We start from the raw sequence: 27301 nt of genomic DNA on the forward strand, positions 1-27301 counted from the left end.
GAATGCATGTATCTTGCCTCTTGCTAGGATAGTTTTCATCTAAGCATTTATTACAGTCACTCATATCTGAAAAAAGAAAGATGTATTCTGAGTTCACATAGTTGCCATCTATATCAACAGCACGATGTAACAGCTACCCTTGGACAGAGCAGTTCAAATAACATAATAGAGGAAGTGTTGATATGATAAAAAGTGTTCAGGGGTGAGTATCACTGTTTAAGGTCTACATGGATCTAAAGAAGCATCATAGTGTGGGACGATGCAGGGATAAAAATGATGGTAAACTATTTGGGATCATGTGTGCTAAATCTCAGAGTGATGTCATAACTCAGTAGCATTTACGTCTGATGCAGACTGACTTAAATACACACAGGCCATAATATCAACCTGCTTGTTACCTTCCGAATCATATATGCAAATATAAAGAGTAATTCCTAAAGCTTGCAATATACTCCTCAGATTCATATATCTGAATAGCCAGAGCCTTATTGTGCTTTGCTAGTCAGTGGCCACCATTTTGGGGCATGAACCATGCAGAGAGGAAAGGGGAGCTAGATTGAACAAATCAGAGAGCAGGAGAGATCAGACAAAATCAGTTTTTCCTTTGTCTCTCTTTATCTGGTTGGCTGTAGCCATCATAACAGCAAACCATTGTGGAAGGCAGAAAGAGATCACTGATTCCTGTAAGTATCAATGGAAATCGGACTCATTGGTCAAATGCTTTCCCAATGTATGATTTCCAGGGAACGCTTGTGGGTGTTAAGTAGGACCAGCATTTACACTAAAATTTCTTACATTTACTGTATTTCAATGGAAACTAAGTGCAAATAACTGAGTGGATCCAGCTTTCTATGTTTATCTCTTACCCTCCTTGTTTGTCATCTTCCCCTCTGGACATGGGATGCAATCATAGCAGCAAAATGGCTCCCCTTCCTTCACTTTCTTGTAAGAACCAGGTTTGCAACTCTCAGTACATACAGAAAGAGGCTGAGCCTAATCCATAAATGAAAGAGCAGAATGATAATGAATAGAACAGTGTCTGGTGAATCCTTCAGGTTCTGGGTCCACTTGTTTGAGGAGAGATAGAAAATACCTAGTATGATATACAATATATAGATAAAGCAGTTTTAGGGCTACACCCATTCCCAGTTCCAGCAGCTGCTACCATAGGAGGATGGTCACGTTTAGGAATGTTTGATAAATTCAGTCTTTGTAAATCCCAGTACAATATGTTTGATCAGCATCTAGTGGACCAATCCATATGTTTTGAGCTTCCTCAAACATTGCAGCACAGTTAAAACAGATTAAAACAGGAATTTAAATATGCTTTCTGAATATTTATCTTAATTTATATTAAAATGTTTTTTATTTTAAAAAATCAGATTTATGAGGAAATGAACCTATGGCTTAAAATATGCATATGTGACAAAAACTGGCAAGAGAAATTAGTTCCATGGGTAGTATACAAATGTAGTTAATAACTGAAAAATAAAAAACAATACAATTAAAAGCAGAAAGAGTGGCTGGTGGGGAGGGCTATCAAATATCAGTCATTCTGGCAATGCTTTCACTGTTGCTTATTGGAAGGGAGAGTGGGATATGGTGGAAAAGTTGCCCCAACCAACACAGACCCTTTGCCAGTGCACTTACAGTGCATTGACCTTTCTGCTGTATTTCCCCTCCTCCTATCCCACCCAGTAATGCAGTTGCATTGCTGTTGGGAGGCCAGGTATGCTGTGTCACCCTTCCCTGACAACCACTCCTGTAAGAATGATATATTCCATATCTCCTGCTCAAGCCCCTTCACCACTTCTCTTTTTTGCTCCTCTTCTATTGCTGCTCTAAAAACAACCTGATCATGTCTCCTCTCAGCTGGTCTTTTTATTCTTCACCCCTTTATTGCACATCAACCTGGATAGAATTCATAAATAGTAATCTTCTTTCAATCAAAAATCTTTTTTGTGGGTATGCATGATTGCCACAATGAAAGCAGTTTTCACCATAAGGAGAGATCATCAGTGCTCAATCAATCCCAGAAAACTTTTGAAGTAGCTGACAGTTGGGCTGTACCTGGTTAAATAAGCTGGGCCACATTATGACATCCTCATAAATGGTAAATGATTGATCTGGAGAACCCTGTGGATCCATCCTTCCAACTCTCACTCTCTGAAAGGATTGATTGGATAATATAACATAGTTGATAATATCCAAGCCAAATAGCACCTCCCCATTTTGGTTGAAGGAAATCTCATCCTCTGCAGTGTTGTTAAATGAGACACTTCTCAGAAATTGGTGGAGCTAGATTGGAAAAAGAAAATCAGTAGTTTCAGAAAAAAGGTAGAGACGGTGAAACTTGTTTCCAGGAAAGCGTTTTGATACATAGGAAAACTCTTAAACCTCATCAAATGGTGAATGCAGATCGCAGTGCCAATGGAGCATGGTAATTATGCCAGATGGGAGTCATAGCCCAAAATGGACAGAATCAACTGATTTTCTCACACAACATCTTTTCCTGTTCTTTTACAACCACCACCTTCCTTCTCGGGAGTGATGTGGGAACACTTTATCTGAGGAAGGATTTGGAGGATGGGGGCTGCTAAGGGAATGGGGCAGGTGCCTCCAGCCATTAGCGTCTCCTGGTTGTTATTAGTTTGGCATCTCAGCTGGCTTTGTGGGATCTTCCATGCAAACACTTTGTCATGAAAAACAGGATGCTTTCTGCATGAATGATCCCATGACCATATTCTTTTTGTCTCCGGAAAGTGCCACCTTTGTACAGCCAGAATTTGCAGGCATCACAATATGCCACAAATCAATCAGACTACCATAACTATAATTCCCCCCCCCCCTTTGTGTGGGATGTCATGATTCAGCACTGGTTTTCTCATCCTCTTTGTAAAACTAAGCTGCAAAGAGCAGGCTAGAAACATGGAGGAAGACCAGATGTCAGGAGAAAGTGCTCTGCCACTTGAGGATCTTCAACTCCTTACCTTCCAGAACTTGTGGTTCTGATTCTTCTGCCTCATTTGGTGCACCATTGCTCTCTGTTCATGCTTGACTGTAGACATCTCATGTAAAGCATGGGCCACAGCATAAACAGCGTTGTAAATACAGTAACTATGGCCTGTCATGCTGTTTTCAAAAAAATCTGCAGGAAGGCTCTCCAGCTTCTCTTCCCCAGTGCAAGCATTCCCTTCCACCTTGCCAGCCATGTAATCTGGGAATTTACAGCCAAAGGCCTGTTCCCAGAAGTGCTTAATAAAACCATCTCCATCTGTAATGAATGGATTTCTGCTCTTAACATATAGATGAAATCCTTCTGGGTCATTCAAGTGAATTGTGAAAGCAATAGAGCCATGGAACATTTCTGAATTCCAATTCCGCTGAAATGCAAATGAAGTGAATTCAATCTGGGCTGTTGTTATCCATACTTTGCCATTCATGTTCAGTGTCATCTGCTCATGCTCTGATAGAAAGGGAAGCCATCTAAACAATACCATGGAATAAGATTCTCCATAGACCACCACTACATTAGCTTTACTGCCCATAATGTTATCATGTATTTTTGCTCCCTGTTGTACCATGCCATAACTTTCACTGTCATAACTATATTTGGGGAATCTTTCTAGAAAGGCAAAGCAAACACCACTCTTTGTAAATATTGGAAGCACAGTTTGCACAAATCTTTCTCCATTGTCATTATCAACCACAATGACCCCAATCCATGTCCACCTGAAATGTAGAAGCAAAGAGAGAATTCCTGCAAACTGGTGGTGTTCCTGGGGGGCCACCTGGTAGAAGAAAAGTCCTGAGGTCTTATCATTCACCACTGGAGCAGGGCCATAGGTGAGCTAAAGAGAGATTGGAGAAAATGTGAAAGCTATTATAAATTACACCACAGATTAAACTAGTTATAGCCATTCACATATGTTACTATAGGGATTTTTAGAAGAACCCTGAAAGGCATTTGAACTTTACAATTGCATGGAAAACAGGCTCTGGAATTTGGGATTGGGTGAGGATGTACACTCTTGTATTTATTTATTTCAGGATCTTGGAGAAAGACTATATTTTAAATGGGCTTGAGAAAATGGTCTAGGTCATCAGCTTTCAGAGAGCATTTGTTATCACATATGCCATGACATTATGCATGGTCTTCATGCGCTGAGCATCCTTTGTCTTTTGTACCTGGGGTCTGCCAGGGCCTTGCCCTCTTAGGAGAGATGGAAGAGGCTGCCTGCCAGGCAGGGGACCCAAACTGAAGTATGTCAAGAAAATTGGTTTCATCCAAGAGTCAGACATGAATCTCATTTATATTGCTAGAGCATTGTTTTCCAATTATGTCTTCCCTCTTTCATGAATGAATTGTAAGAAGGGTTTTTATTAGCCTGGGTATAAGAGAGGGAGAGAAAGAATAATTGTTGATCTGATTATTTCTAATGTGTCTAATTCTCCTTCCAACACACAAAATAAAATCTGGAAAGAGCACAAAAGTATGAAAATGGCATTGGATTCTCATACTCCAAATGAAAACAGACAAGAGTTTCCTACCTGTGGAATCTTATGAATATGCAAAATAGATGCCACATGAAGGGAGATTTCAGAGTCAAGCCCACCAATGACAGCTGTCAGATTATTCTGGATGTCACATATATAATTGGGGACAAATTTCTCCAGGGTTGATAAAAGTAGCATTGTGGCATGATACGTCTTCTTTGCATTGTCATTGCTGTCATAGATGTGGAAGCCCAAGGTGTGGTTGGGTAAGATATGAGGGTTTTCATTGATCTCCTTTATTGCAAATACCAAGGCCAGGATGTGCTGGTAAGCCTTAGGCACCACCCTAGAACAAGAGTTGCAATCTGTGTCAAAATACTTCATACTGGTAAGCCCCTTATATTTCAACTCAGAAGTTAATCAGTTTGCATTCAGTGGGATTTATTCCAATGAAAGTGATTGTGGGTTAAGTGCTGCAACTTCTGGAGGCTCTGGAGAAGAATCCTCCAAGTAAAGCAATGTCGTCAATGATTAACTCTCGTGACTGATTATGCATATGAGATGGATAATGTGGGTACAGCACACTGAATTTAACAATATGCGGTTCAGTAGGGTTTATTCCCTGAGAAATGGGAATAAGATTTTCAGGAAGTTAAAATGACCATAAATGGTCTGGGGTTTTTTTTAAAAAAAATGTTTTACTTAAAAAAACCCAACCAACTATTTAAAGGTGGTATTTCAGATACGCAAAATAGATATTCCTTTCAATGAAGCATTATTTATTCGCCTGTGGAGAAATGGGAGATTATTTTCTTCATTATTACTTTAAAAACATTAATTTAAAAACACACACCTCTCCATTTTCTGTCAGAAATGGATCATATCATTCAAAGGGAGCTGTTTCCAAATAAGCGTGCATATGTTTGCAGCCTCAGCGGGTGTTTTGAGGCTGATAATTCAAGTGACATGAGAAATATAACTAAAAACCCAAACAATAAATATGTTCTTACACAAGCTCTTCAGGCAACGCGGGTGGTGGATCTTCAGTGAAGGTTGTTTGACTGGAGTAGAAACCACCATGAGTAACTATGCCACCAATAATAAAATCTCCTGACTGATGATATATGTGAACTGGATGGTGTGGATCCTGCACCCTGCATTTTGCCACATGGGAATTGCATATCTTGTTAGGAAACATTGCCAGCAGCAACACTACCAAATCCGCCATCCTTAGAACAAGAGGAAATCTTCCTTATGCACAAATATTTCCCTATTCTCTTCTGCAACACTCTCATTACTTTTACACTGTCTCTCTTGAGTCTAGGAGCATCCAATATCAGACTAGTGGATACCATACCTTTTAAATGGTACTGGGTATGCTTATATCATCTTCCACAGGTTTTGCTGTGAGTTTTGCCAGTGTTCACTTCAAGTCCATAGGGGCTTTGGGAAGCAGCAGAATTAATTACAGTACTTTTGATCATGAAACAGGAAGATAATTATTAAGTCAGAATGGGAGATTCCCTGTAGAACTGCTGCTACATTTCCAGTAGTATCATTTTGAATTCTCTTCTTTTAGATAATGTGGTAACAAGGGTGTAGTAGTGAATTCTGATGTTAGGCACTGATTTTAACAGCTGCTGTAGCCAAAAGGGACTCCCTAATGGAGAGTGGTATACATATAATGTTCAAATTAGGCTGTGGAGACCTGGGTTCACATCACCAATAAGCCATAAGGCATTACTAAAATACTGTTCATAATAGTTGTCTGGGAGTAAGGTCCACTGAATCCGGTGGCTCTTATCTCATCATAGTTTTACAAATTTCAACATGTAAAGCATAATTATTATTTTTAAAAAGATATTTAGTGAGATAAAATGTGACCTTAAGGTTTTATTTGAAAATACAAACTAGTTGTTATTTTTTAAAAAACGTTATCCCACAAACTGCTAGTATAAAGGAGAAATACAATCAAAGGAAATGACACATTCATTGCTTGATTGTTATCCTTATGTTTTGACGTCCACTTTGCTGCTCCCTCACAAGGAACAGTAAAAGCTGAAAGGCTCATTATATTCTCATTATCAGAGAGACTCTGCTGCTACCTGTAGCAGATGATGATATCATTTGTGTTCTGAAACACACCCACCCAGAGCTGACCTCTGTTCGTTCCTAAACCTATTCCCCATGACTAAGGATATCTGGGGATGGGATGATCAAGACTAAAATGAAAACCAGAAATAATAAGAGGACAAGTGTGGATCAGCAACAAAATATTGTAGGGCTTAAATTGTGAAACAGTATGAACAGGATCAAGTGTGACTGTCCCAATAAAATCAAGAGACACATGACCATGAATACACAAGGTTCAAGTGAAGCTTTGAGAGTGTTTTTAAAATATAATGTACATACTGTAAACCTAAGGGCAAGGACTTTCTGACTTCTGATCTTTGCTAGCTACTCTGGGAACCTTGTTGATGAAAAAGTGAGCTTAAAATGCTCCAGTTACTAAACACACGTGATTATTCCACTAGAACTAATGCTTCATGTATTTAAAACAAGAAATAAAGCTAGGGCTCAACAACTTTGTCTGGATTTTCACTTTGGGGAATATGGCAACCCTAATAAAGCAGTGATTTTTCTCTCACACATGCATCTGTGCAACTATCAATATATTCAAAGGGCAGGGCCTTCATCCTTCATATTTATGGTGGTAGTGGTTAGAAGTTGAATCAGCAGTGGTAAACAAAAGCTGGTAATAAAGTGAGGTGTTTTCCCCTCATAGCATATAGCAAAACACAGATATTTAATTCTTCATTTTGTTAATGCTTATTATCTGTTCCCTAATATTCAGCTCAGGCCTCAACAAAATAATATAACATTTAGGGGAAAAGATGCAACCTAATAGACCAGCACTGGAGGCTAAGATAGAGAAGATCTCCACAGCTACTGTATATTTCCCCTTGGTACTCAGGTAGGATGGAACAAAGGACAACCAAACACTGCAAAATACCAACATGCTGAAAGTGATAAACTTTGCTTCATTGAAAATGTCTGGCAATTTCCTGGCAAGGAAAGCCACTGTGAAACTAATTATTGCTAGAAGGCCCATGTAACTAAGGACACAGTAAAACATAATCACAGTCCCCACATTACATTCTAGTATAATTTCCTCAGGCATTGAATGCTTGTCAACATCTGGGAATGGAGGAGAGATTGCCAACCACAGTATACAGATGCCTGCTTGAATAAGGGAGCAGGAAATGACAATGGAGTTGGCCAGCCTTCTCCCCACCCACATTCTCATCCTGGATCCTGGTTTTGTGGCCGTGAAAGCCAGAATCACAGTGACAGTTTTTGCCAGTACACAGGAAACAGCCACTGAAAAGATGATGCCAAAAGCAGCTTGTTGCAGGAGACATGTCATCATTTTCGGTTGGCCAATGAACAGTAAAGCACAAAGAAAGCATAGCAAGAGGGTGACAAGGAGAGTATAGGTGATATTCTGGTTGTTGGCTTTGACAATGGGAGTCTTGTGGTTCTTCAGAAATGTTCCCAGTACCAGAGTTGTGATGAAAGCAAAAGAAAGAGCAACTATAGCTAAACTGATGCCTAAAGGTTCTTCATACGACAAGAAGCTGATGCTTTTGGGAATGCATATATTTCGTTCCTTGCTTGGATAGTTTTCATCTGAGCATTTAGTGCAGTCATTCATATCTGGGAAAAGAAAAGTATTAACCTTAGCTCACATATATGCTATCAGTCTCAGAAACATTTCATGCCTTTCCCTCAAACTCAGAAAAAGAAATGGATCTATTCAAATTGGAAAATACTTTGAATTGTTGTGGGGACTTGTTTATTTGCTTTGGAGCTTTGTGGTGCTATAATATGATATTGGGCTACAATGGCAAGGATGTGGTAAGCCAGGTGAGGTATGCATGACTGTGATGTGGGAGTAGTGGCTGGTGCAAAATTGACCATATTCTAAGTTTTGTGAGAAAGAGGGAGCGGGAAACCTGCCCTTAGATTTCAGAATAGGGAAGCAGCAGCAGAAGATAGATGATATTACCATGGAACTGAAGAACAAGTAGAAAAAGCTGAATAGTGTGCAAATACCTTGATTCAATGACAATGTATACATCAATGCTTTGTAACCAATCAGCATGTAACATGATATACCTTCCTGATGGCTTGATGTAAGCAACATGCATAAAAATCATTCCTGGGCACCCATGAAGCATATAGGCTTTGGAATCCATTCCCCAGTACCATATTACTGCAGTCTGAATACAATATCCCCCCCCCCCCACTGGTGTGATTATTGGCTCTGGTCAGCCCAGCATCAGACTCTTATCAATAACAGCCCCTTTGTTTTTGTTTTTTTGTTGTTTTTTTATTTATTTATACAACAAGAAAAAAACACACACAAAAACACAAATACCAAATTACACACAAATTACAAAAATAACTGTAGACACATAATTTTCTTGGCAAACAATAAAACATCTATTGGTCTTAACACTAAAGACCCAACTTCCCGTCTATTCCATATTTCAAATTCATATTACGTATTGCCAATACACATTTTTTTTCATAATTAAACTTATTCTCAATAAATCTAATTTCTTCTATCTACCTAGCAACTATCACTGAAGTTCCTCGAATGCTGCAACAGAATTTAAACTACTATATTTATTTTTCAGATATTCTTTGAAAACCTCCCATTTAGAAACAAATTCCTGTTTTGATTTATTCTTTATTTTTTCTGATAAACCATCTAATTCGGCATATTGTGTCAGCTTTTGGATCCAATCTTGTATAGAGGGGATTTCATTACTCTTCCATTTTGCTGCGATCAAAACTCTTGCTGCCGCCGTCGCATATAAAAAGATACCCTTCCTCTTTTGTGGAATATCCAAATCTGTTATTCCCAGGAGGTAGGCCTCTGGTTTTTTATTGAAAGAGATCTTTAGCATTTTTTGCAGTTCTGCATGTATACTCTCCCAGAATACCTGTATTTTCCTACATATCCACCACATATGGTAGAATGTTCCTGAGTCTCCGCATCTCCAACAATTACTTGACACATTTTTATACATTTTTGAAAGTTTCCATGGTGTTAGATACCATCGATGTTGCATTTTTTGAAAGTTCTCTCTAATTGTGTAACAGTTTGTGAATTCCCAATTGATCTTCCATAAATTTTCCCATTGGGCCATGGTTATTGGATGGCCAAAATCCTGGGACCACCTCACCATTGCCACTGTTACCTCCTCCTCCTTGACTGTCCAGTCAAGGAGGAGTCGGTAAGTTTTGGAAAGAGTTTTTCTTTTAGAGTTTACAAGATCAGATTTGAATCGGGAAATTTCTGCTGAGAACCCCTTTTGTTTGTCAGATTTAAATTTTTCAAATAACTGAAGGTATTGGAATCAGTCTGAAATGTGTTCTCTTATCTCCTCAAAGTTTTTTAATTTTATTTGGTTATCCTCATTTTTTAGAAGTATTTTATATGTTGGCCAGCTTTCCTGAGTATTTTTCCGTTTTACTGCTATGGCTTCTACTGGAGAAGTCCACCACGGGACTTTAGGCTCCATCAGGTCTTTATATTTTTCCCATACAGCAAAGAGTGACCTTCTTATTATATGGTTGGTAATTTTTTTATGAATTTTCACGTTTCCATATATTAGGTAGGCGTGCCATCCCCAACGGCTGTCAAAACCTTCCAGGTCCAGGAGGTCCAGGTCCTGCAACGTGCACCAATCTTTTAGCCAGGTGAAACAGGCAGCCTCGTAGTAAAGTTTTAGATCGGGTAGGGAAAAGCCTCCCCTCTCTTTTATGTCTATTAAGATCAGGTGTTTAATCCTAGGTTTCTTCCCTTCCCACAAGAATTTGGAAATTTCTCTTTGCCATATCTTGAGACAACCTGCTTCACCCAGTATCGGAATCATTTGAAATAAAAAGATTAATTTTGGAAGCACATTCATCTTTATAACGGAAATCCTACCCAGAAATGTTAATTTTAGTTTACTCCAGATTACCAAGTTTTTTCTAATCTCTAACCAAGCTTTCGTGTAATTATCCTGAAATAAGTTTATGTTCTTGGGGGTGATCCAAATACCCAAGTATTTCGCTTTTGAAGAGATTTTCAGGCCCAATATTTTTTCTAAGTCGTCCTTTTCTTCTGTGGTTACATTTTTAACAAGCATTTTTGTTTTTGTTATATTCAGTTTAAAGCCTGCCACATCTCCAAATTCTTTAATCAATTCCAGCACTCTTTTCAGACTTTCTTTAGGGTTTTCAGTCATAACAAGTAAATCGTCCGCAAAAGCTTTAATTTTATATGTTTTGTTTCCCAGAGTGATGCCTTTAACAAGCTCATCCTTTCTTATCTGATTGTTCAAGACTTCCATCACCAAGATAAATATCAGTGGTGACAGTGGGCAGCCCTGTCTTGTTCCCTTGTTTATTTTGCACTCCTCAGTAATTCTTCCGTTGATGATCAATTTTGCATATTGTTCCGAATAGATGGCATTTATTCCTTTACAAATATTTTCTCCCAGTCCGATTTCTTCCATTAATTTTTTCATAAACTTCCAGGACAAGTTATCAAAAGCTTTTTCAGCGTCCACCAACATAATAGCTGCTGGTTTATCAATTTTAATATCCAAATATTCTAATACATCAATCACACATCTAATATTGGATTGCATAAATCGTCCGGAAAGAAATCCGGTTTGATCTTTATGAATTATCTCGTTCAGCACCATTTTTAATCTATTTGCAGGAATGTCTGTGAATATCTTGTAATTGTTATTTAGCAGTGCAATGGGTCTGTAATTGGCCATGTTTGAGGCATCTGTTCCCTGTTTATGGATAAGAGTAATAAAGCTGTCCTTCCAGGTTTTCGGAAGCTTTCCATTTGCCAGAATATTATTCATTAGGTCTTTCATGGGAAGAAATAATGCTTGTTCTAACTTTTTATAGTAATTAGCTGGAAGACCATCTGGGCCCGGTGTCTTTCCTAATTTTGATCTCTGTATAGCTTATTGCACCTCCATAGCTGTTATTGGTGAGTTCAAGTTTTTTCCTTAGGTATTATTGGTAGTTTATTTTTGCCGAAATAATCAATTATTTTTTCTAGAGTCTCTGGACCTTCTTTATATAGTTTTCCGAAAAAACTATTAAAAATTTTACTAATTTCCTTCGTTTCTTGAATCCATTTGTCTTCAATTTTAATTTTATTGATAATTCTATCTTCCTTTTTCTTCTTTAATTGCCAGGCCAGAAGTTTGCCAGGTTTATTTGCAAACTCAAAATTTCTATGTCTCAACCATTTTATCTTCCATTCTATCTCTTCATTTATTATCATGGAGAATTGCGTCTGTAAAATTTTTATACTTTGCTTAATTAGTTCATCATCTGGTTTTTGGAAAAGGATCCTTTCCTTTTTTCTAATTTCCTCCCAGATCTCCATTTTCTTCTTCTCCTTTGTTTTCCTTTGGAATGCGTTTTGTTGTATAAAGAAACCTCTTATGACGGCTTTACCCACGTCCCAAACCGTCTCTAGTTCTACTCCTTGATTTAAATTAAACTTAAAATATTCTTCTAAGATTTGCTTGGCCTTCTGTACAATTTTTTCATCGTTTAGCATACTCTCATTAAGTTGCCACCTTTTAACCTTTTCTTCTTTCTCTTTAAAGTTAACCCAGACCGCACTGTGATCTGAAATTGTCCTTGGATGGATTCCTGCTTTTGTAATATTATTTAATAAATCCTTTGTTGTCCAATCGCGTCGATTCGTCCCGCCAATTTATGTGGCTCTGAATAATGTGTAAATTCTTTATCTGTTGGATTCTTAAACCTCCAAGCGTCGAACAAATTCAGGAGTTCTATTAATTGGAAAAATGTAGTTGGGAGTTTGTTCTGCCTCTTTTCTTTCTTCTTTATTGTTCTGTCCATGTTTGGATTGACTAGTCCATTAAAATCTCCTAATAATATAATTTCCCCCCTAAGTATTCTATGACTTTTTCTTCCAGGAATTGATAGAATTCGGATTTTCTTTCATTTGGTGCATAAATTCCAATAACTATCACTTTTTCATTATTGATCTTAACCTCTATAATCACTGTTCGGCCTTTTTCATCATTGTAAAGCAGTTTTGGCTCCAGCTGAGGTTTTACATAGATTACCACCCCTCTGTTTTTTTCTTTACTTGATGCAATAAAGTCAAGCCCCAATCTCTTATTTATTAATACCCTTTTATGTTTTTCCGCTACATGAGTTTCTTGCAGACAAATTAGATCATATTTTTGCTTAACCAGAATATGTTCCACCTTGTGCCTTTTTTATTTTTCATTTAAACCATTAACGTTCCAAGTAATAGATTTATAATCCATACTTTATTTCTTATGATACGTCAACGGGTTAAAAAAAAAATTACACATTCAAGGTCTCAGTATACATTTAATAAATTCCCTTCTTAGAGCTGTCTCCTAACTCTCATCTGTTTGTTCAATTTCCTCTGATTCTCCCAACAATTGCCTTTTTCCTCCAAGGTCTTTCCGGTACTTTCTCCAGAACTTGTCCACATCTAATGCCGACAAGCACTTTCTACGTTTCCCTTTAAAGAAAAAGGAGATGCCTCCAGGGTACTCCCACCTATAGTACACTGCCTTTGCTTTTAGTGCCTTGGCCAGAGGTCTATAAGCTTCTCTCTTTTTTATCAACCGATTTGGGATAATCTTGTGGACAATAATATCATTTCCTTCCGATTGGAATTTCTTCTTGTTACTAGTGTGTAAAATTCTATTTCTGAAATCCATAGAGTTAAAAGAGACTAAACAATCAGCCGGCCAGTTGTTTGCTTTTGCTACATTAGATTTGACTCTGAATGCTTTTTCTATTTTTTGTGCTATTTCTGCTTCTTCTAGGTCTAACCAAGCTGCTAGCTCTTTTGAGATTTTTTTCTCAATTATTTCATCTGCGTCCTCTGTTAGTCCTGTGAATCTTAGGGTATTCTCCCTTCTCTGCATTTGCAACATCGCAATAGAGTCCAAAGTTGAATCCTGCTGTGCTTTCAGATCTGCTGTTTCTTTCCTTATGTTATCGCATTCCCTTTTCAACTCTCTATTTTCATTTTGTAATTTTTTCTGAGCTTCCTCTAGGTTCTGTGTTTTACCTTTAAGGTCTAGCACTATTTTCGTCAGTTCTGAATTTTTTTGTACTAAATTATTGACCTGAGTTGATAACTCAGCTGCTATTTTCACATTTTCATCTATTTTGACTCCCACTGAAATAAGTTTTTCTTCTGTTGCTTTTGCCTTTTCATTTACATTATTTTTTAAATCTTGGATATCTTTCTTCAAACTTAAAATTAATTCTCTCATATCTAGTGATTGATCCATGTCAGTTACAGAAGTTCTCCTGATTTGTGAGGCTGAAACTGCCGCAGAACCTGACACAGTTGTTTTTTTTTACCATACATCACTAAGAAATTCAATTAGCTCACTAGGTAGTTTGTTCTCTTTCCTTCTGTCTTACAGATTGGATATAAATTAAATTCAATCTTTCTTAATACAATCGTGTCAATATTTCCAGTGTGATAATTAATGAATGTCAATTAATTTCAATCTTTCTTAATACAATCACAACAATTTTACCAGTCTGATAGTCATCTCCGGCCTATGTATCCACTAATTCTTTATATTCCCAGTTTCACTAAATATATTTTAAATTGATTATGAATAATTATCTAATTAGTTACAGCCAAGCATCAATACAGCAATATCACAAATTCATCAGATCAAATAAATATAATAAATGATTGCAATCCTTGCATTCACTTACTCATTCAGGGTAATAGATCATATATATAAATCTTTAAACAGGTTAGCAGTTCAGTTAATCAGCACCTTGCAACAAAGCTAATGACACCTGATGCTAATATCAGCTGCATTAGCTACCAATAGATAGTGAAAGGCAAAGCAAACAAAAACAGAAAAAAACAGCAACGAAAAACAGAAACAAAAAAACCAAGACGAAACCACACAAATTGAAAACCACACAAAAACAACCAGAAAAACAACAAAAATGAAACAGAGAAACAAAACAAAACAAAAACACAAAAAAAATTACAAAAGAAAGAAACAAAGAAAAGATGGGAGGGTAAGAGAAAAATAAAGCAGAAGAAGTAATAATAATAATGCAATTTATAATTTGTAAAGAAATAAAGAGGGGAAAGAAAATACGAAAAGTATATTTAAATAATAAGAAAAGAGCTGGGGAGTATTTTCAATTAATAATGTACAATGCAATAATGTTATGTGCTAGTAAATTCTCCCTAGATGTTACTTTTCCAGAGGTAACAGGAATGCTGTTCCAGTAATGGGGTATAGGGTCTATAAAAAATTATGAAACCTTGTCTCTTTCAGCAGATTGTGATGCAGCGTTTTGGGATCTTCACTAGTTGCAGATCTTGCAAAAATCCCTGTAATTGCTCTTATAAGTCTTATTAGAGGAACGTCTTTTTCAAAAGAGTGCAAAGTTTTCTTTCACCAGCTGATGTCACTGTTTGAGTCACTCCCTCTCTGCGATTTTCGACCCCCTTCTCAATCAATGTCAGTCTATGTCAGTCTTATACAATTCATTTCCAATCCTCAAACCAGGAAAATGTCGGTCTAAGAAAATGTTGGAGCGTGTGAGTCAGCAGAAGTACTCTTAGCTGTTGCTAAATTGATTTATACTCCGTAGCAGTCCACAGCCGAAGACAGAAATCCCCAGAAAGGGAGGATAGCCACACTTCTTGGGAGAGGGGAGGTGATGTTTATCAGTCTTGTGACAGTTTTATAACTTTGTAATCAATCACCCTCTCTTTCACCACCGTTCTCTGGGAGTCTCTTGCTCTTATATTCCTTTTGCCAGTGTAAACAGACAGTTGAAAACTAACTTGTGAACAACAGTTAATTTTATACTGAAGAGTCTGGAAACCCCTTTATATATTTAACCACTTGGGAAGGGTCTTTTTTTTTATTTCTTCTTCATGACTTCTTTGTTTATTTCTGTCGCAACACTAATGAAGCCACAGGTAATCTTTTTGTTCATAACTCCAGCAGGAAAAGATGGCTAAAACGTCTTAGGTATTAATGGAATAGATGTCTTTTTTGAAAAAAACCAGTCTGATATAGCTTGTAGGTAAATCTTGGTCAGTTGCGAAAAGCCATTTAGGTTCAAACACTTTGTTTTAAGATCAAACGCTTTGTTTTAATCATAAATTAGCAGGTTCAGTAAGTAAATAGGCTAATCGTTTAGGTTTGTTAGAAGTGTAGCCATAGACATACCCACGGGACTCGGGCTTCTCGTCAGCGGAGGGTTGCAGGAACTAGCACCGAAGAAGTTCTCCCCCTTCTTGCTCAGCTTTTCGGAGCTTGAAAATGGTCTGGGGGTCCTCTTCTTCGTGCTGCAGCAATGCCATATCACCCTGGAATCTCCTTCCAAGGCTTCGGGGTCAGCTTAGCCTTAGCTCCCCCTTCTAGCTCCGCTAACGAACGCATACCTCTCGACCTTGGCAAAGTGGGAGAGACGCATCTGTCCGTGAGCAAAGACTACCAATAACAGCCCCTTTGAAAGTAGCTTGTTAGCCATAGCTACATTTAGATCCCCATCATGTATGAGGAAACTAAGTGCAATTGACTGTGCAATCATCTATGTCTCTTACCTTCCTGGTTTGAAATCTTGCCCTCTGGACATAGGATGCAATCATAACAGCAAAATGGCTTCCCTTCTTTCACTTTCTTGCTAGATCCTGGTTGGCAACTTTCAGTGCAGGCCGAAAGAGGAGAGGCCTAATTCATAAATGATAAACAGAATAAGCAGAATGATAAACAGAAAATAAGGTGTTTGGAATCCCTCAGGTACTGGACCCAGCTTTGTGTTACTAAAGTGACACAGCATTTCAGTAGGGTATGAATTGGCTCCCTTGAGGGCACTGGACACTGTAGAAGTAATTGCCAACCCTAGTCTCAACAGCTACTATCTGAGGTGGAGGAAGTCATTTGGGGACATTTGATGAATTCAGTCCCTATATATTCTAATAAAAAACGTCCTGATCCATACCAACACATTGTGTTTCTTTGATCAAAATATGTAATTAAATATGTATTCTGAGGGAAAATATGCATATTAAGTAAACATGTTCATCGAACCAGTTTTGTTTTTTAAAAGGAACTGAACTGAGCTATTCATAAAAATATGCATCAATAACAGTGGGAAGATAGTTGTACAGACAATATACAAAAGTAATATGTAAATAAATAAGGAGAATGGCAGTAAATACTATGACTTCTGCACCAGGCTCTTGACCTCATCCCTGTCCTTCCCTTCCGTCACTATCTCCACCTTCACTACCACGCTTCCCTTTTTCTCTTCTACAACTCCCATATCAACTTTAGTTGTCTCCTCTATACTTCCTGCTGTCAACTCTCAGTTTCTCCCTCTGGCCTCATTTCATCCCCTGTTGCCTTCTTGTCATGATATATCATGACACCGAGGAAGGGGAAGAGGATCCTGGCAAGGAGTGTTAGCCACAACTGGTACAAATTGATGATTGGGCAGGAGAGGTTGGGGACTTAGGAGGTACTCACAGGACAGTAGTAGGGGATGTTCAAGGGGCAGCTGACAGTCCATGGGAGCCAGGGGAAAAGGACACATCATTAGAACCAGAGGTACGGTACTTCCATCTCTATGGACACAGCGGGCTGTGAGGCGTCAGGAACAGTGGGAAACACACTCTAGAAGACTGAGGCAGGCAAGGGAACACAGCCCAGCTCACTAATTGACCAGGTGGACACCATGAGGCTTGTTCTGGGAGGTGGTTTGTGGGCACTCAGATGACTCTAGGCTTTCCTACCCTGGTTCTTTTGCCGAGGTGGGAACCTGGATTTACTGTTTGACTCTGGACTTTGCTTGTTGTATTGGACTGGGACCAGTATTTGACGTTTTGGACTATCTAGCATTGCTCTGGAGATTGTTTGCACCAGTGCAATGTACTTCCAGTTATGTGGACACTCCTCACCCATTCACCCATGTCCATTTTCCTCCCCCTTTCAGTCACATTTTATCCTATCTTCATTTTTTATCCTTTCTTGGTCCACACTATATCCTCCTTGGTCCACTTGTACTTCACAAGTGTTCATCGTTGTCAAATGAAATCAGTTTTAAATTTCAGGATAGAACATCAGGGCTCCTTTATTATTAGACCTTTTGCTAAATGCCTGTGACTTGGATTCTACCTGGTTAAACCAGCTGTGCCAAGTTATTACTTCTTTATCAATGGTGAATGCTTGATCTGAAGGCGCTCCAGGATCTATCCTTCCGACTCTGACTCTATGAAGGGATTGATTGGAGAATATAATCCAATTGATAATATCCAAGCTAGATGCTACCTCCCCATTCTTGTTGAAGGATACCACATCTCCTGCAGTGTTATTAAATGAGATACTTCTCAGAATGTGGTGGAGCTAAATTGAAAACAGAAAAGACAAGTATTTAGAAAAGGCTGCACTCTAATACAGGGCTGAGCAATCCTTTTTCCTCTGAGGTCAGAACCTACAGTGAGTGGAGTCAGGGACAAGCATGTAGAGAGCCAACCCATTTTCTCCCACATAAATGTTTTTCTCTCATTCTTTCTGTCAGGCCTCTCTCTCCCTGTTACATCCCTCAGGCAGAACAGTGGTGTGTGACCCCCTGCTCTGACGAAAAATTTGCAGGCTGTCAAGGGTGTTTCACAGCCAAAGGAATGCACATGACAGATAATTATTTATTGTCAAGAATACCACATTTGCTTCTACTCCTCTGGATGCCTATACATATATAGCAGCTACACAGCTACACAGCTATTCACAGGTTTGCTGTAACAACTGGAATAGCAAGAATGCTGCTCATCTCTGTTGACTGTTTTCACTGCATCCTGGTGTCTCAATGGGCCACAAAACATCTCCAAGGAAATGCTTATCATGTACAGGGGGGTTTCTGCTCAAACAAGGAGACAGCCATCATTGCTCTTTCCTCAGAGAAACAAAGACACAGCCATCATCTGTCCACAAAATTATAGATTCAGTTCCTCATCATATTCCATATGCCTGAACCCTGAGAGGAAAGAGCAAGTTGACAGTATTTTGGAAACCCATACATTGTGAAGGAATAAAAGTGCTCTTCCATGTTGAGGATGTTCAACCCGTTACCTGCCAAAACAGTTGATTCTGATTCTTTCCTCTCCCTCCATATGCCATTCCTATGTGTCTGGATCTGGATGTGGACATAGCATGTAACGCATGGGCGATGGCATAGACAGCATTGTGGATACTGTAACTGTGCCCTGTCATACTCATTTCAAAAAATGATCCTGGAAGGTTCTCTAGCTTCTCTTCTCCTGTGCAAATGTTCCCCTCCACCTGGTCTGCAGTGATATCTGGGAATACACAATCAAAAGCCTGTTGCCAGAAGTCCCTGATAAAACCATCCCCATCTGTGTTGGAAGGGTTTCTGTGCTCAACATACTGATGAAATCCTGGTGGGTCACTGAAGTGAATTTCAAAGGCTATAGCACCATTGAATAGTCCCGAATCCCAGTTTCTTTGATAGACAAATGAAGTGAATTCAATCTCAGCTGTTGTTATCCAAACTTTACTTTTTACATTATTTGTCATATCGTGTTCTGATAGGTATGGAAGCCATTTTAAAAATGCCATGGCGTAAGATTCTCCATAATTCACCACTACATTAGCCTTGCTGCTCATTATTTTATCATGTATTTTTGCCCCCTGTTGTAACATGTCATTAATTTCAGGGATAAAACTAAAATTGGGAATTCTTTCTATGAAGGCAAAACAGATGCCATTTTGAGAAAACAATTGAAGTACTGTATGCACAAATCTTTCCCCATTGTCACTGTCCACTGCAATGACCCCAATCCATGTCCACTTGAAATGCAGAAGCAAAGAGATAATTCCCTCATATTGAAGGTCTTCCTGGGCTGTCAACTGGTAGAAGGAAAGCCCTGGGGTTTTATCATTCATCACTGGAGCAGAGCCATAAATGAGCTAAAGAGGGAATGGAGGAAGGGACGAGACAAATATAATTTCCAGAGTTATTTCAAACTATTTATGTACATTATATGATGAATTCTGTTGGCTGCATGCTGTCCTTCATTTAGACAAAATAGACACATTCATATGAGCTGAAAACTGGGATAATTTCCCATTCCTGCTTGTTAAATATTTGATCTGATGAGTGGGGGCAGGCACTGTGTCTATTATTTATTTATTTATTTTTAAAGATTTTTGTGTGTGTGTCATTGCTGACTTTGGTAGGTCTTGTGGGTTGAATAAAATTGATGGGAGGGGCACATCATGCCCCAATAAGAGGATTAGCTACCTGTGCATTAGATAATATTTAGCTATGTCATAACTGTAAGTTCCGAATTTATTTTTCTAGAGCTTTTTCCCCCCTTATTCATGATGCACAGACCCCATCCCAGAGCAAAACTGAGATTTCTGCCTCCTTTTTACATGATTCCTCGCACTTCTTTTATGAAACCACATTTCAATTGTGAACCAGCTGTTCACTGCTATCACTCCTTTCCAGCAAAGCTTGATTGTTTCTGCTACTTAACATAACTTCATTATGTGTTTAATCTTCCCCAAACCCATTACTTTTGGGGGGTGGTGTGGTGAGGAGGGAGAAGGATTTTAGTGCCAGTTACCTGAAAGTTTCCCCCTCCCACTGAATGCACATTCCTTCTTCACTAAGTAGAAAATGCTGCATACCCAAACATAGCTGGTCCATTATCCCACCAGTGGACCTTGGAATATCAGTCTCCTGGAAAGGGGAGGGGGCTGAAATAGAGAATGAATTATTCTCCCCTCCCGTGCAAATTTACTGCAAAGCACTGTTGTCATTAAAGTGCATAGTAGAAATGAAGAGGTGGATACTTAGATTGCAAAGAGGTATTGCCCATAAGTGCCATACCTGTGGAATCTTATAGATATCCAAAATGGTTGCCACATAAAAGGAGATTTCAGAGTCGAGTCCCCCAATAACCCCTGTTAGATTATTTTCAGTATCACATACATAGTTGGGGACACATTTCTCCAGTTTGGATAAAAGTATCAATGTGGCAAGATACGTCTTTCTTGCATTAGTATAGCTGTCATAGATGTGGAAGCCCAAGGTGATATTGGGTAAAATGTGGGAGCATCCATTAATCTCCTTGACTGCAAATGCCAATGCCAGGATGTGCTGGTAAGCCTTCGGCACCACCCTAGAATGAGAGTTGCAGATTGTTTCAGAAGCATCTTCAACACTTGGAACATTTAAATATGTACTCAGAAGTTAATCATATTGAATTCAGTTAAGTCTACTACTGCGCTACTAGACTGCTAGTATGCTAAAAATTCTACAAGGAAGGCTCAAGTAGTATGTGGACCGAGAACTCCCAGAAGTGCAAGCTGGATTTCGAAGGGGCAGAGGAACCAGAGACCAAATTGCAAACATGCACTGGATTATGGAGAAAGCTAGAGAGTTCCAGAAAGACATCTACTTCTGCTTCATTGACTACGCAAAAGCCTTTGACTGTGTCGACTACAGCAAACTATGGCAAGTTCTTAAAGAAATGGGAGTGCCTGAACACCTCATCTGTCTCCTGAGAAATCTCTATGTGGGACAAGAAGCTACAGTTAGAACTGGATATGGAACAACTGATTGGTTCAACATTGGGAAAGGAGTACAACAAGGTTGTATATTGTCTCCCTGCTTATTTAACTTATATGCAGAATTCATCATGCGAAAGGCTGGGCTGGATGAATGCCTAGCCGGAATTAAGATTGCCGGAAGAAATATCAACAACCTCAGATATGCAGATGACACAACCTTGATGGCAGAAAGTGAGGAGGAATTAAACAACCTTTTATTGAGGGTGAAAGAGGAGAGCGCAAAATATGGTCTGAAACTCAACATCAAAAAAACGAAGATCATGGCCACTGGTCCCATCACCTCCTGGCAAATAGAAGGGGAAGAAATGGAGGCAGTGAGAGATTTTACTTTCTTGGGCTCCATGATCACTGCAGATGGTGACAGCAGTCACAAAATTAAAAGACGCCTGCTCCTTGGGAGGATGGCGATGGCAAACATAGACAGTGTCTTAAAAAGCAGAGACATCACCTTGCCAACAAAGGTCCGTATAGTAAAAGCTATGGTTTTCCCAGTAGTGATGTATGGAAGTGAAAGCTGGACCATAAAGAAGGCTGATCGCCAAAGAATTGATGCTTTTGAATTATGGTGCTGGAGGAGACTCTTGAGAGTCCCATGGACTGCAAGAAGATCAAACCTATCCATTCTGAAGGAAATCAGCCCTGAGTGCTCACTGGAAGGACAGATCCTGAAGCTGAGACTCCAATACTTTGGCCACCTCATGAGAAGAGAAGATTCCCTGGAAATGACCCTGATGTTGGGAAAGATGGAGGGCACAAGGAGAAGGGGACGACAGAGGACGAGATGGTTGGATAGTGTTCTCGAAGCTACCAGCATGAGTTTGACTAAACTGCGGGAGGCAGTGGAAGACAGAAGTGCCTGGCGTGCTCTGGTCCATGGGGTCACGAAGAGTCGGACACGACTAAATGACTAAACAACAACAACAACAACTAGACTGCTATACACCCCTACCAAGAACTAAACTATTTCTTTTTTTCACAGCTGATTCATGTGAGTGTCCAGATCAGTATGTTATATTTAAATCAAAGATAACTGAGTTGACATTTGCAGCATCAGCCATTGTTCTGAAGCTGCTGCTCTGGGATTGATCATGAGAGGCTGAGTTCTTACACAAGTTCTTCAGGCAGTACCGGTGGAGGTTCCTCCATGAATGTTGCTGAAGTGGATAAGAAGCCACCATGGGAAACAATGCCACCGATGATGAAATCTCCTGGCTGATGATAGATGTGAAGTGGACGATGAGGACCTTGGAGCCTGCATTTTGCTATGTGAGCCTCACATATGTAAGGAAATAGTTCCAGCAGAAAGATTACTAAAACAACCATCCTTAATACAATACAATCTTCATTCTACACAGAAACCACTATTTTTCTGGCAATACTATGAGCAGCATCTCCAAGATGAAAATTGTCTAATTTGAATGGTAATTTAGTTTCCTGAGAGGTTGCAATTTGGGCATCTCAAACTCAGACATTTGGATACCAGACCCTATCTATTCTGATTAGATTTATAGTATTCTTTGACAGTTATCACTGAACATCCACAAGGATTTTTGAGAAGCAGCAGCTTTAATTATAGTCCTCTTAATAATCAAACAGGAAAGTAGTTATTCATTAAGTGCTAGGTATTCCCAGTGGAAATGCTGGAGAAAATGTGTTTGTCACATATTCAGAACTGTCACTTTTTAATTCCCTTGGGTTAGATAATAATGGACCAATGGTGTAGTGGTGCATTTTGAACTTAGGAGCTCATCATAACAAACCCTGTAGCCAATTGGGACTCCAAAATGTAGTGTGGTGTAGTTAGCATCTTGGAAATTGTTGGATGAGACCTGGATCTATATCCCTGATCAGCCATGTGTCATGACTACAATCTATGCACAATACTTACTTGGGAGTAAGCTCTGTTGAAGTCCAAGAGCTTATCTATGATAGCATAGTTGTACAAGACTCGTAAAACATATAAAGGAGGAAATACCATTAAAGGAAAACAAAATGCCGTCTCTACTTTATTATCATCCCACATCTTCAAATTCCACTATAATATACTAATGACAAACAACAGTAAAACTTGGAAGCTTAGTTACTGCTTCTTCACCTTCCAAAAGCAAGGAGCATCTTGTGCCCTGGAAGATGATGACAAATCTGCTGTTGTACAGCACTGCAAGGGAGAATAGAGTTTGAAATTATCCAAGACAAGGGAAACCAACAAAGAAACCACAAGAAATAGTATATGACAATTTTTTTATTAAAAAAATATTTAAAGATCCCTCTCCACACAATGCTCTTCTCTCCCTCAAAAAGCCAACATTCTGATAATACTTCTTGCATTCTTGTTCAACCCACAGATTAATAAAAAGTGGATACTTCTAGACTGAGAGTAAAATACATGTGCTTTGTAGGGTGAAGATCCTTGTTTTGATTTCCAGTACCTGTCTTCAAAATGAAGTCAGGAAACCTCAGTTTCAAATCCTTGCTATAGTAACTAATGCTGGGTTAGGTGGTCCACTCCATCACATACAACTCATCACACTCAAGTTGCATGAAGGGCTGCCTATAAGCATCACTTATGAGCATTATAGATTACCATTGGCTGTAAAACAAGTGAAATGAGATAACTAAACCTTTCAAAAAGTAGATTTTGTAAAGAAATATATGGTGCTTATATAAGTATGTTGAAAATATCCTACATACCTATATCTGCCAAATATGGTAGACATCATTTTAAAATACAAATTAGCAGATACTTTGTTGTTCCCCACATTCAAAGGGTGTGTCAAAGTTTTCATTCACATGCCAGTGCAGGATTTCTAGTCAACAGTTTCCTCAATGCATTCTGGACATCCTTGTTCCTCAGGCTGTATATAATAGGATTGACCATTGGTGTCCCAACTATATAGAGCACAGAAAAGACTTTGCTTAAGTTGGGATACCAAGTTGTTGTAGGTACACCATACACCACCATCAGTGTCCCATAGAACACTGTAACCACAATGAGATGTGAGGAGCAGGTGGAAAAGGCTTTTTGTTTGCTTTTGGCAGATGGGATCTTGAGGATGGTGGAGATGATTTTACAGTATGACAGAATGGTAAGAAGGAATGGAGAGAAGGATACAAGAGAAGCAATAAGGAAAGAAAGAATTCTCACCAGTCGTGTGTCTCCACAGGCAAGTTTAACCACAGGTGCCAAATCACAGAAGAAATGATCGATCTTATTAGAGGCACAGAAAGGCAGCACAGAAACCATTGGCATGGTGACAAATAAGGAAATAAACCCACCAACCCATGACCCTATCGCTAGCTGAACGCACACTCTGAAGTTCATTAAGTTTCCATAATGCAGTGGTTGGCATATGGCTACATAGCGATCATAGGACATTGCTGCTAGAAGAAAACACTCGGTAACTGCCAGTGAGCCAAAGATGTAAAATTGGAGGAGACAAGCTGAGAAGGAAATGGCCTCATGGGCAGTCAGTAATGTTTTCAGCATCTTTGGAACCACACTAGTGGTGTACCATATTTCCAAGAAAGAGAGGTTTCCCAGGAAGAAGTACATGGGGGTATGAAGGCTGTGGTCAGTTAACACAACCGCTGTGATCATTATATTCCCCATTAATGTTACTATGTAGACCACAAGAAATATTACAAATGTAGGCATTCTTAGCTCATGAAGGTTCCCAAATCCCAGGAGAATAAATTCTGTGATCACTGTTTGATTAGGGCTTGCATTTCCACCTGAAAAACAGACACACGGTTGATGAGGAAGAGGAAGACAAGCAGAGCAGGGTACCTGTTTAACAGAATCTGAATAATTTGACTCCCTATAATCAAATGGAATGTACAATCATATTGAGCAATACGAAAACTTCTTTCCAGTTAACTCTCTTCATAAGCCATTTGCACATTTAGTTATGTAGGAAACTCACCTCCATTGTTCTTCGGGTGAGTGGCAGCTGGGCTGCTTCCAAGAAGTATTTCCTAGTATAAATTTTGCACATTTGTACGTTCTGCAAAATTTAAATATTTGAATACGTAGAGCAGGGGTAGCCAACATGGTGCTTTCTGCTGTTGTTGGATCACAACTCCCATCATCCTGACCACTGACCATCCTGGCAGAGGGTGATAGGAAAATAGCTACCCCTAATATAGAGGCTTGTAATCTTTGATTCCTCAAACTTTCCCAGAACCTTTGGACAAAATTCATAGACTTATAGAACTGTAGAGCTGGATAGTATCCCAAGGGCCATGTAATCCAGCCCCTCACAATGCAGGAATCTCAACTAAAGCATCCATGACAGATGGTCACCCAACCTCTGCTTAAAAATCTCAAATGAAAGAAAGTCTACCACTTTCCGAGAGAGTCTGTTCCTGTATCAAACAGCTCTTGCCATTAGAAAGTTATTCCTTATATTTAGTCGGAATCTCCTTTTTTGTGACTTGAAGCCATTGGTTCTGGTCCTACTCTGTGGAGCAGGAGAAAATGAGCTTCTCCACCTTCCATGTGGCAACCTTTGAGATATATGAGGATGGCTATCATATCTCCTCTCTGTCTCCTCTTTTCCAGGTTAAACATATCCAACTCCCTCAACCATTCCTCATAAGGCTTGGTTTCCAGACCCTTGATCTTCTTAGTTCCCCTCCTCTGCACATGTTCTAATTGTTATATTTCTAAAACCAAGTCTCTGGTGCTCTGTCATACAAAGGGAAACTAGACCTGATTGTGCAGGGAACCTGCTGCTCTCCTGATGTTGTGGATCCACTCACAGTGACCCCTTCCCACGGAGCAAGAGCTAACCTCTGAAGGTGAACAAAGCAGGCAAGATTTCAATGGCTCTACTTAGCATGACTAATGGAACAATCCTATGCACAGGAAGCTTGTGTGAAGCAAGCCCAGTGTAAACTGAACTGGCAAAAAGTACATCAGATCCAAACTCTGTTCAGGGTTAGGCTACTTCTGGCTGAGCCAGCCTAAATATGACAGGAGGGAAAGACGCCTTTAAAATGTGTTTTGAGTTATACCCCCCCATCTTGTTGGCTTAATGTACACCAGGTCTCCAGGACACATGACTGAGCTGAAAGGGTTTGAAATCCAACCTAAGTCTCCCTTCCCTCTGTTCCCCCCCTCATCTGTTTTAGAGCTTATGCCAATTTAAGATTCTCCAGGTTCAACTCAGATGACTGGATCCCAGCTCAGATGAGATAAGGATGGGGAGATAAGCTGGTGTAGTCTGGGTGTTCCGGGAACCTCCCAGCTCAATCAGAGATCTGCTGGATCCTAACTCCACTCATGCTGGTGGATCTTGCTGTAGAATTGAGTCTGGATCCAACTCAAAGTTTGTCTTTTTAAAATATTTAAAGGAAAGGCAGCTAAATAAATGAATTTTATTTTACCTTTCAACACACTGTCTTCTAAATGCATCTTGCAGGTCTTGGCTATGTATCTATCATAGGTTATAGGTTATTTTATATATCCCCGTTGGGGAAAACTAGTTCTCGTGGTGCTTTATTCTGAGAGAGTAGCTAAAATGATGCGTCCTTGGCAAACCAATAAATAAGCAAATTGTTGAACTAATTAGTAGCAAAATATTTATATTTAGCAGTGCCATAATAATTTGATTGCATGAACAATAGGGATTAATTTGTATCACTAGCCTATTTCCAGTTGGGAATATTTATTTATGAGTCAGGTCAAAGTTCTGGTAGCTAAAAAATAAGGGAGAACAAAATGGCACAGTCAACATTGTGACAATCAGAGAGCATAATTGCCTTTAAATCTGTAGCTATGCATTTTTAACGAATGGTATTTGTATATAAGCATGAAGAAGACATATTGGAATGTTGTTATTATATCTGCATTTGATAAAAGCAGACACACACATCAACAACCTAGAATTCACTAGAAGATTTATTTATATTAGTAGTTTAATATTAAATAATTTAAACTTATTTATTATAGTAACAGGGCACAGCTGTTGCACTACTTCACAGCAGCCTTGGCAGACATATAAAATATGTGAGAATGGTATGATTTTTGTAGAGTT

At 39.0% G+C, this 27301-nt stretch overlaps 2 protein-coding genes across 3 annotated transcripts; both read right to left on the bottom strand.

Annotated features, from left to right (window-relative positions):
- Positions 1 to 854: 854 nt before the first annotated feature.
- On the bottom strand, positions 855 to 19583 carry LOC308461467 (vomeronasal type-2 receptor 26-like). 2 transcript variants are annotated; one of them, XM_080978431.1, is made up of 4 exons: positions 18735 to 19583; positions 17784 to 18011; positions 16211 to 16337; positions 7035 to 8214 (listed from the first exon to the last, which is right to left on the bottom strand). In XM_080978431.1, exons 1-4 carry the CDS (start codon positions 19566 to 19568, stop codon positions 7304 to 7306), a joined length of 2100 nt encoding a protein of 699 aa, XP_080834557.1. In that variant the 5' UTR covers positions 19569 to 19583; the 3' UTR covers positions 7035 to 7303. The 2 variants fall into 2 exon arrangements, 1 of the variants encoding a protein (XP_080834557.1); XR_013978901.1 differs by lacking the exons at positions 7035 to 8214; positions 17784 to 18011; positions 18735 to 19583 and adding exons at positions 855 to 993; positions 17136 to 17220.
- Positions 19584 to 24045: 4462 nt separating this feature from the next.
- On the bottom strand, positions 24046 to 24918 carry LOC308460788 (olfactory receptor 6F1-like; the record flags this gene model as incomplete). The annotated part of the gene is made up of 1 exon (XM_080977323.1): positions 24046 to 24918. The coding sequence occupies one exon, from the start codon at positions 24916 to 24918 to the stop codon at positions 24046 to 24048; it is 873 nt and encodes a 290-aa protein (XP_080833449.1).
- Positions 24919 to 27301: the final 2383 nt, after the last annotated feature.

Source organism: Podarcis pityusensis, assembly GCF_964106645.2.
Source record: "Podarcis pityusensis genome assembly, chromosome: 13".
NCBI lineage: Eukaryota > Metazoa > Chordata > Lepidosauria > Squamata > Lacertidae > Podarcis > Podarcis pityusensis.

Coding starts and splice junctions, on each gene's coding strand:
- LOC308461467 (XM_080978431.1), bottom strand. CDS start 19,568: ATGAATGATAAAACCCCAGGGCTTTCCTTCTACCAGTTGACAGCCCAG. Junction 16,338..17,783: donor GGCACAGCTGGTTTAACCAG/GTAGAATCCAAG, acceptor TTTATGAATTAG/GCCTCTCCTCTTTCGGCCTG. Junction 8,215..16,210: donor CAAGATTTCAAACCAGGAAG/GTAAGAGACATA, acceptor TTCTTTTCCCAG/ATATGAATGACTGCACTAAA.